The sequence below is a fragment of the Salvia hispanica genome, chromosome 1 (assembly GCF_029641045.1).
Source record: "Salvia hispanica isolate PSC_SH4W2 chromosome 1, Shi_PSC_v1, whole genome shotgun sequence".
Lineage (NCBI taxonomy): Eukaryota > Viridiplantae > Streptophyta > Magnoliopsida > Lamiales > Lamiaceae > Salvia > Salvia hispanica.
The window spans coordinates 18,535,417-18,545,165 of NC_142692.1; the positions used below are offsets into that span (position 1 = coordinate 18,535,417).

Genomic DNA, 9,749 nt, shown 5'->3' on the forward strand with positions numbered 1-9,749 from the left:
AAAATATAATTCATGTGACATTATTTCAACCACTAGATCTTCTAATATAATAGCTAAGATTTAGTTTTAGTGTGGGATTGCTAATTAGTTAGCAATTGATCACTCCCCCCATTCGGGTCATCTTCCATTGCTTATAGCATCATAATTCAAAATTAAGACCAAATCTACACCCTTGGATTTTAAAATGAGTGGATGAGATTGAACCTTACGAATTTCAATAAATAGTAGACAAAATATCAACAAAAGGGTAATATCGTCATTATGTTATCATATGATAATTTTCGTGAGTGTTTTTTTATATCAACATAGTGTATTACAAATATCAACAATATGGCATAAGAATATCAACACTAGTACAAGATAATATCAACACATATTTATTGAGATTTTATATGCATTAAATTGAAATTTTTTGATGTATTTGTTGATAAGAATCTGGTTATCAACACTTATGAAAACTAAAATAAAAAATATCAAATTTCATCATCCGAACGTCGTCGGAACATATGCAATTGACATTTCATTGGAATCCTTATAAAATTATCTTTAATTTGATATATTTTTTGCGAAAAAATAATTTAAATCGAGAGAGTTATGTAAATTTAAAGTTTTAAGATGATTTTAATGAGAGAAAATTGACATTAATACCCCTTATTTTTATTTAATAATTTTTTTAATTAAAAATATAATCCATGTGACATTATATCAACAACTAGAACTCTTAATCTAATGGCTAAGATTTGGTCTTAATTTGAGATTGCTAATTAGTTAGCAATTGATTACTCCACTACAAGTAAATATTATAATTATGAGTTTACTACACTAATAGTCTCTGATCTTGTCAAAAAATGCACCAATGGTCCCTAAAAAAATTTTATATCATTTTTGGTACGATAAGACAAAACTAACCCTAGGTACCACTAGTGTGAATATTTAAAATTCTGGAGCATTTTGGACCTTTCTATCCTTTTTTTTTATTTTTTCTTTCATCACCATTTTCTTGTATAAACTCAATTATACTTTCATTTAAATAATATTTGATGCTTTATGATTTCAAAATTTTAAATAAGAAACCATATGTTTTAATTATGCTTTATTTATTTTTAAAATTAAATATTATTTTTTATACAAATTAATCTATATATTTGTGAAGAAAATATTATATTTAATAGTAATATTTTTAAATATAAATATTAAAGTGAATTATAGAAAATTCTTTGCGGGATTTATTTTTACTTCAAAATTTTACTAAAATTTTTTTAAATTTGAGAAGAAAAAATATTATAGTGAATTATAGTGATTTTTTATTTAAAAAATATTACTTAAATATTTAAATGTTACTATACTTAAGTGAAAAATAAATATTTTAATTACGTTAATTAAAAAAATACAGTATAGTGAAGAATATTTGTTAAATATAATAATTGAAATTTACTAAAAAAATATAATAAAATGAACTATATAATAAATAATTTAGTTACGTTAGTTAAAAACTTAAAATATAGTATAGCGAACTCTTGCAAGTAACATTTTTTTACTAAAAAATAAAATGAACTATAGTAATTTTTTCATTATAAAGCTTAATCTATACATTATTCAAGTAATTATTTAAAACAAATTAAGTGAATTAATTTAAAAGAAAATATTTTTGTTGTAAAAGGTGCTTTTATGTATGTCTAAAATAATTACATGATTGACGAGGTACCAAAATTGTAATTTCTAAGTACCAAAAATGCCCTCCATGGCATTTAGGAGATTTTTCAAATGTAGAGGAGTATGATAGACCGACAGGTACTAAAAATGTAATTTTTAGGGACAAAAAATGCTATAAAATTTTGCAGGGACTATTAATGTATTTTATGACAAGATCAGGGATTAATTGTATAGTTCACTCTATAATTATAACAGTTGTAGATATTTGCCACAATAAAGCCTAGTGTATTTAATTATTTCTATACACTTAACTCACCTACAATACTCTTTTTCAAAATACATGTACTGATTAGAGATCCAAAATATGGTAGTACAAACTTAGCAAAAAAAAATAAGAGCAACATCAGGATTTATTCAAGGACAGAAAATATACAAAAACCCTGGTTGTAGGCATTTTCTTAAATTAGCATACATAAGCAGAAATCACAGCTTATCAAATGTACAGTCATAACTTAACATTTGGAAATTTACCTCTATATTACAACCTCAGCATTTTCTAGTCATTCTTATCGCCTCATGGACGGGCAACCCATCCCCTGCGCCCTGCGCCTCCTTAGCTATAAACTACGCTCTCTATGTATAAACTTTAGCACTACACAATGTACATATTTTCCAGTACAGCTAACTTCTTTATTTGCAATTAAGTTCATACCCGAAAGAAAGATTTGTATGAGCAAACATGATTAGGGTGACGAGAAACGCCAAACTAGGCTGAATTAGCTGTACAACTTCCCTACAGCACGTCTACACAGCATTTGAGGTCTGAGCAGCGGCAGCAGCAGCGATTCTCCTCTCTGCCAAGACAGCAGAATATATATCATTTTGCCAAAATCATAGTTTTCGAATGAGAATCATGTTATCTGAATTTATGCAAACAACAAACAAACACAGTACTACACATTTATGGAGGCAAGTAGTGAGCAGTCTGAGACACCGAAATATTTATAATTTCCAAATAGTTAGGATATGCATACCACCAGTGGCAACAAGTTTCTCTACGCGAGCTACTATATGCTTCCCATATGTGTATTTCTTCAGTGCATTCAGATGGACCTTAATTCTACCCATGATCAGTTCACGCTCCTGATCGCTACATATCTCCAGCACTTTCTGTACGACATAGTTTGCAAACTGGTCTTTCATCATAGCCTGGTAGCAGGGACTGATTAGAAGAATAACAGAAAGTAAATTTGATAAAATAAATACCAAAATTAGATGTTTCATTCATTCCTATAGTACTATTATACAAAAGTAAGAAACTCCATTATTGAGATATTAAATAGCAGATGCCCAACTAAACAATTCATGTAACATAGAAAATGATGCATAGTAATAGAGTAAGACTCAACACTGGATGCATGCATCCATTACCGATGCTTAATTGAAAAAGGTAAACATAACCACAACAGTTATGAATCTTGATCCTAATATTGACCAAACCAGAGTTCCTCGGAGCATTTATTTCTAAGTCTAGACAACCATTTCCCATGACAAAAGCCAGGGGAGATATCTGGAGAGTGGAGACTTGACAATGCAGTGTGTGGTATTTTTCTGTTATTGGTGGAAGGATTTAAATTCCCATCAAATTTTCAAGGTAAATCGATTTATTTAGTGTTCCATTCCAGAAGTAGCATGGGGACAAAAGCAAATATAAAACCTGTGATTGTTAATAGCAAATAAGTAATTAAATGTAAGCTGCTTAACTCCATTATTGGAAATCAAAAGGACTATAACCTGAAGTGGTTCATTTTCATCAGTTGTACCAAGCATCTCAGTCACCAGGAACTGACGTTCGCTTGGGTCACCAAAAGTCAAGCATTTCTCAACAACATTTGATGCAAATTTCTGCTGGCTCATCTGAACTATCTTTCCAGCTAATTCCTGAATTATGGTTGTGCGCTCATGTGGCTTCCCATGCTCGAGTACATGCTACAATATCAATATGAAAATTATTAAAAGAAAAGTTCCTTCACCAACTATAACAGTTTGAAGAAAGAAACAATATGTCAGTGGACATGTATCGAATGACTGCAAGAGCGTAATTAAAGCACTTTAACAAGAGAATCACCATAGCACAGCGAATAATACTATGGAACTTTGAAAATGTGGCACAGATGCAATATTTGTATTACAAACTCCTACCTATCCCTATCTGTGTACCTGTGCACTTTTGAGGAAGCAGAGAGAAAAGGGTACAATTTGCATTTACTGAAAGATACATAAATTATTCTGGGTACGAGGACTGTAAATTAGCATAGATGGGCTTCAGGAATACTGTTACTATGGAATCAGAATCAATATGGAACCTAGGTGTGTAAACCTATATTTAAAGTTCTACAGGTAAAACTTTAAATCGAAACTTAAATTTTAAAGCATGCATGCAACAAGCTCTCTTGCATCTCCACCATACACAAGGCTACAAGTATGGTATGACTCAACAGTGCAACATTACAAACCTGCACTACATAATTCCCATACTGATCCTGTGCTAGCATGCTTACGGACCCCATAATCTCTTCCATCACTTTCATCTGGGTGTTTTCATCCTTACAGTGCTCGAGAACTCTCTGGAGATACAAAAGCATCTCACGATGTAAAGTGATATTTCAGCATGAATCAAGGTCAATAAAGGACAGAAAGACCATAAACTTTTCCCAACCTGGATCACACGACAGCCATATGGATGAGTGGAGAGGGTGACAACTTGATCAAAAAATGTTGACACAATAAATTGAATATGATCCTCAGGAACACACTCAATGCACTTCTGAATGACATGATTTCCATTTTGATCACGAACACATCGCATGACATGCCCATCCAGCTCTTCAACCATTTTGATTTTCTGATCAACATCAATAACTTCTATTGCCTGCATAATTGCATAACATTACCCACTTCAACAAGAACAAAAAGAGCATTTTTTGGAAGAATAAGAGTGCCACAAGTTAAATTAAAAGTAACATATTTTATAAAAATTTGCACTTTATATCTTAAATGGGGACTTTATGCATTCTACAGCAAGCAAGAAATTTATCCTGTAGGATTTGAGATGCATATCTTATGTTTAGTTCACAAAATGATAAATGCTACCTTTTGTATCACTCGGCAACCATACATCTGGAGGCTTAGTGTCAGTACATGTCCAAAAAGCTCACTGGCTAATTCTCTTCTTTGTGATGGCAGGCCATGTTCAAAAAACTGGCAAGAAATAATCAGCTCAGAAGAACTAAAAGAGGTCTAGAAATAGAAGACCCAATTAAGTAAAATAGGTTAACTTAATGACTGGCCAAGTATTTTTGGTACCTTTTGGACTACATAATTACCAAACACATCAGTAATTAGTACAAGAGCTTGAGGAAAAATTTCTTCGAAAACCATGCACTTCTCTTCTGTTGTGGCAGTTTCAAGCTTTTGTTGAATGAATCGGCTCCCATATTGATCAGCGCTAGATGTTGAATTGAAAAAAAATCAGATATCAATCTTCTCTATTAAACCATCACAATTTCAAAATATTATATACCTGAACTCAACAACATGGCCAGTGATCTCTGAAAGCTCGAAGCATCTAGCTTTATTGCTCTTGAACTCTTCCAGCAGAGATGAACTAAAGCTAGGGTCCAAGTGCCAGGGTCCAATGATACTCCCAGCTGCATTTCTCAGCCCGCCATGGTATCTATTAAAGTCACCGTGTCTGATGGGGCTACCAGGTCCTCCAACTGAATGAGGAATTGCTGGGCTTGATGAGGGACTTCCAGGATAAGACATTCCAAGTCCAAAAGCAGGATTTCCATAGTAACCATGAGGACTAGATACACCAGTTTTTCCACCCAATGGAACACCATACTCTGAATTTGGAGAAGGCAACAAATTTCCAAGATAAGCCTTCTGAAGCAGGTTCAAGTATGAATCACCCATGTAATTCCTGTCAACAGATTGATTCTTAAGAGCTGCAACTTGTGCTGCAGAGTATTCAGTAGTCCTCAAGTACTGAAAATACAAAGGGTCAACAAAAGGTGCCTGCAGCACACTCCCATTCATCTGGTTACTTATCCTGCTCAGATTCAGCTCAGGAATGTTATTTGATACTCGCAACATTCTGGAGTCCATTCCAGATGCAGCCATAGCTGATGCAGCAGCAGCATTCTCAAAGAGGGGAGGCAAATTGGGGCTCCCAAGTTGACCAGATATTGGACTCATAGGATAGGCACTTCGATGATTTGAAAATGATGAATTGGGAGTACCCAAAAGTTGATACTGAGGAAGTATGCCACCTACACCATTCACTGCAGCACTAGAAGATCCTTTTCTGTAGATGTTACTTGAAGGAACACCATTTTCTTGAAGCTCACCTTGTAGATATGCATTATTACTGAGATGTGACATAAAACCGTTGCTTAGAACAGAAACAGAGGTGCTTGTGTTTGCTGGTTGAGGTGCAGAAGACATATTTGACTCCCCAAGTTCTTGATTTTTCTTATATATGTGTTGTCTAACGTTATTTTCGCCTCCTTGCAAAGATAAAAGATACTTTTTATGACCATCCGCATTAGGCTCATTATGACAGGATAAATGATGCTCCTCATCCATGATGCCATTCGAGAGGTTCACTCCCGATAAGGCAGCAACGAGATCAGCAGTATCCTTTGAGTGAGAAGACACTCCTCCAAAGGAGCTGGCATTATTAATGCTTCTTTTTTCTGTATTCCCAGCCCTTCCTCCACCAATAGGAGTTGGGCAAGGGCTGGGAGCTCTTGCAATTCGTTGAGGATCGGGTGTTGAGCTTCTTGACAAGGATGCACCCAAAGCAGCAGCATAAGAATATGAAGAAGGTCCTCCACAATGCTCAACACCTGTTGAACTGTGCATATTTGAAGACGAGAGTAATGGGTCTGAAGATGTAAAATCTCCATAAAGATGAGACAAATCAGCTTCTGCTGATGAGCTCAAAGCATTGACATTCTCATCAAAAGCACTTCTGCTGGCCGGTCTGGAAGGGTTTGTAGAATTCGGAGTAGCACAGCTAAAGTCATCCTGCACAAACAGAAAGAAAAAATAAGACACTAGAGCAGTATACAATACAACCTACTGCAAAACATCATGATGGTTTGAGATGGACGAAACTTCAAAGGGGAAAAGAAAGAAATTCGTAACTTTATTCCCAAAGATAAATAACAAGAGAAACCTAGAAAATCCAGTCGCAGGAACAGAAAAATATGGCTATAAGGACATAAAAGTGGAGAAAGATAAGTAAAAAACCATTATCTTGACATTCAATTGAAAAAGGAAACGAGAGAATAATCCAAGCTGCAAGCATATTAGAAATTAAAAAGGACATACATTTGTACCATAACAATGATAACCAGATCTCAAGCAAATCAAGTCATGCTACCATCTCTGAATTCTGTGCCACCTACTACTACTAAAGTATGATTTATTGAGCAGTTTACAAAAAGGAGCCATTTCAACAGAGTGGTTGCCTTTCAAAATTAAGCCTGTCAGAGCCAGTTACAATGGATTGGGAAAAAAGGAGATTGTATAAATGCACAAGTGGAACACCGAACAAGTGAACAGCTTTCAAAAATTGGTTTCACAGGAAAGGTGAAATAGGAAAAAGAATAAAGTTAATCTGAAAAGGTGAGGGGGTGATAAGAATTAGAGTGAAGGCCAAAGTTGCATTTGTATCATAACAACATTCAAAAACCTACAACCGTAACATAAGAAAGCTGGAAAATCCCAGTACCACAAGCCAAGTATCGTGAAGAAAGAAACGTCTGATTTAAGAAAAAAGGGCCAGCATGGCCAGAAAGAACAATGTACCAGTATACTAACCTTAAATATCTCTACAAGACTCTTTTGCTTGCTACCTAGTCCTAATCCAGGCAATCCAATTAGTCCGTCACCGCCCCACTCCACATGACCCTGCAGTCTGTCCATGTCCTCACACTCATGCTTGTTCGAGTTGACACTATGTGGTGATGGAAACATGGATCTCATTCCATTACCACTATCATCTCTATTGACCTTCCTCCTATCACCAATGGCAGAACTCCCTCCTTGAAACCTCTGAGCAAACCGCCAATCCTCCCTCGAGATAAGAGGTGGTGGCAGCCTCGGGTTCAAATTGACATTTGAGTGATAATAAGATAAATATGCGGGATCAGACCTAAGCTCCTCTTCTGACATGAACCCATTGCCACTGCTTTCCGTGAAATCAGCAAAAGCCGGAGCACTTGCACCAGCACCGTGATTGAACAATCCACCAACTGCACTCCGCGAACCATCCACAGTAGGTGGAGCTGATCCACTCCTGTACAAATTTAGCTCCTTTTCAAGATCATCAGAATCTTGCTTCCGCTGTTCACGGAGCTCAAAAACCATTTCCTTATCAAACACATCTCCAAACAACTTTTCATTATTCCCAATCATCGGCCTTGTACCCAATTCAGAGAAAGTGATTCTTCACAAGCTCAATATCCCCATATAAAAACTGTTCATTCAGCAAACAAATAAAAGCTCAAATTAACACCAGAAACGTATAAATATAAACAAATACATCAAGAACGAAACATGAACTACAAAAACAGTTGGCAACAATAGAATATTGCAGCTCCAAAACTCATAAAAATCGGAACTTTGACAATCAGTTATACAGAAAAATCAGTTCTTGAAGATTAATAAAATCACCCAAACAACTCGTTCACAATAACACACACAGACAAAAAACTTTCTACGTAGGTTGAGTAACCGTAAATCAAATAAGTTATATCAATTGTCCTTCATTGAATCTCAAATAAATGTTCAATATTCCACGTGATTAAAAAAGAAAATGACAAAAATCCAAGGTGCCTGCCTTCGAGAGAGTGGAAGGGTGTAGGATTAGAGTAAGTGCGAGTGAAACAGGGGATCACAGGTTTATTTTGTAAGGAAGAAGATCAATCTACTGGCGGCGAATTGAACCCCATTTAGGGTTTTGTTTCTAAGCTACAGAGAGACTGAGGTCTGTAAAAATGGCATTGCTCGAACTACACTACATTTTGTAATAATCCCGAAAGTTTGTCACAATTTTTTCTTTTTTCCTTCTCACGTGCTATATACTCCCTCCGGCTCAGTTTAATAGTCAAATTTTGTCATTTAAATTCATCTCAATTTAAGAGTTATATTTAGAATCTACCATATTTGACATAAAATTTAACCTCATTATTTATTAAATTTACACTCAAATATCATTATTTTCATAAAAATAAAATAAAACAAAATCCTAAACATACAAAAAGCCAATAGGTTCTCACTTTCCACTACCTTACTTCAATTATTACTCACTTCAACAACCACTACCTCACTTCAATTAATACACACTCCAACAATTTCATAAAACCCGTGTCATAACTAAATCTTACTCTAAACTGGGATGGAGGGAGTATTATTTCTTTTTATCATTTTCATTAATATTTTATTATAAAATTAATACATAAAAATAAAATATATATTCTATTACTAACTTATTAAAAAAATAATTAAAATATTATTAGTGAATAATGAAGCAGTGCCTTTACCTAAATTTAAGGGATGGCCAGAATAGGTAGTAGTACTAATAAAGTTCGAAAGAGAAAATTATTTCAGATTTTAGTCAAAAATAATTTGGTATGTTCTATGAAATTAAATAAACTTTTTATAAGGTCAAATATTATTTGGTCAAATATTATTTTATGGAATAGAGTAAGAGCATAAGTAACTCATGCGATCCCACACTCCCAACTCATACATCATCACGAATATAATCCTCGTTCTTAATTTAATATTTAATAACAGATCAACTTGAAATATGGTGAAGTTTGGTAAAAGTCATAATACGGTTGAAATAATGACGCAACAAATGAAATAGATGAATCATATGTTAAATCTAAGATTTAACTATAGAAATTCTAATGACATAAGGAAATAAAACCAAAAGGGAATAATGTACAAGGAAATCCTAATTACTAGAACAAAATACAATTAATACATTTTCATCTACTTATTATATTAATTAGGAA

At 34.2% G+C, this 9,749-nt stretch overlaps 1 protein-coding gene across 1 annotated transcript; it reads right to left on the minus strand.

Moving 5' to 3' along the window:
- Nucleotides 1-2,081: 2,081 nt before the first annotated feature.
- Nucleotides 2,082-8,746, minus strand: LOC125221098 (pumilio homolog 2-like). Its single transcript, XM_048123226.2, has 10 exons — nt 8,567-8,746; nt 7,546-8,203; nt 5,237-6,747; nt 5,020-5,161; nt 4,807-4,914; nt 4,373-4,585; nt 4,170-4,280; nt 3,448-3,642; nt 2,688-2,862; nt 2,082-2,507 (listed from the first exon to the last, which is right to left on the minus strand). The coding sequence occupies exons 2-10, from the start codon at nt 8,140-8,142 to the stop codon at nt 2,458-2,460; spliced, it is 3,102 nt and encodes a 1,033-aa protein (XP_047979183.2). The 5' UTR covers nt 8,143-8,203; nt 8,567-8,746; the 3' UTR covers nt 2,082-2,457.
- Between the last annotated feature and the right edge of the window lie 1,003 nt (nt 8,747-9,749).

Coding starts and splice junctions, on each gene's coding strand:
- LOC125221098 (XM_048123226.2), bottom strand. CDS start 8,142: ATGATTGGGAATAATGAAAAGTTGTTTGGAGATGTGTTTGATAAGGAA. Junction 2,863..3,447: donor ATGAAAATGAACCACTTCAG/GTTATAGTCCTT, acceptor CCCTGCTACCAG/GCTATGATGAAAGACCAGTT. Junction 2,508..2,687: donor GAAACTTGTTGCCACTGGTG/GTATGCATATCC, acceptor CTGTCTTGGCAG/AGAGGAGAATCGCTGCTGCT.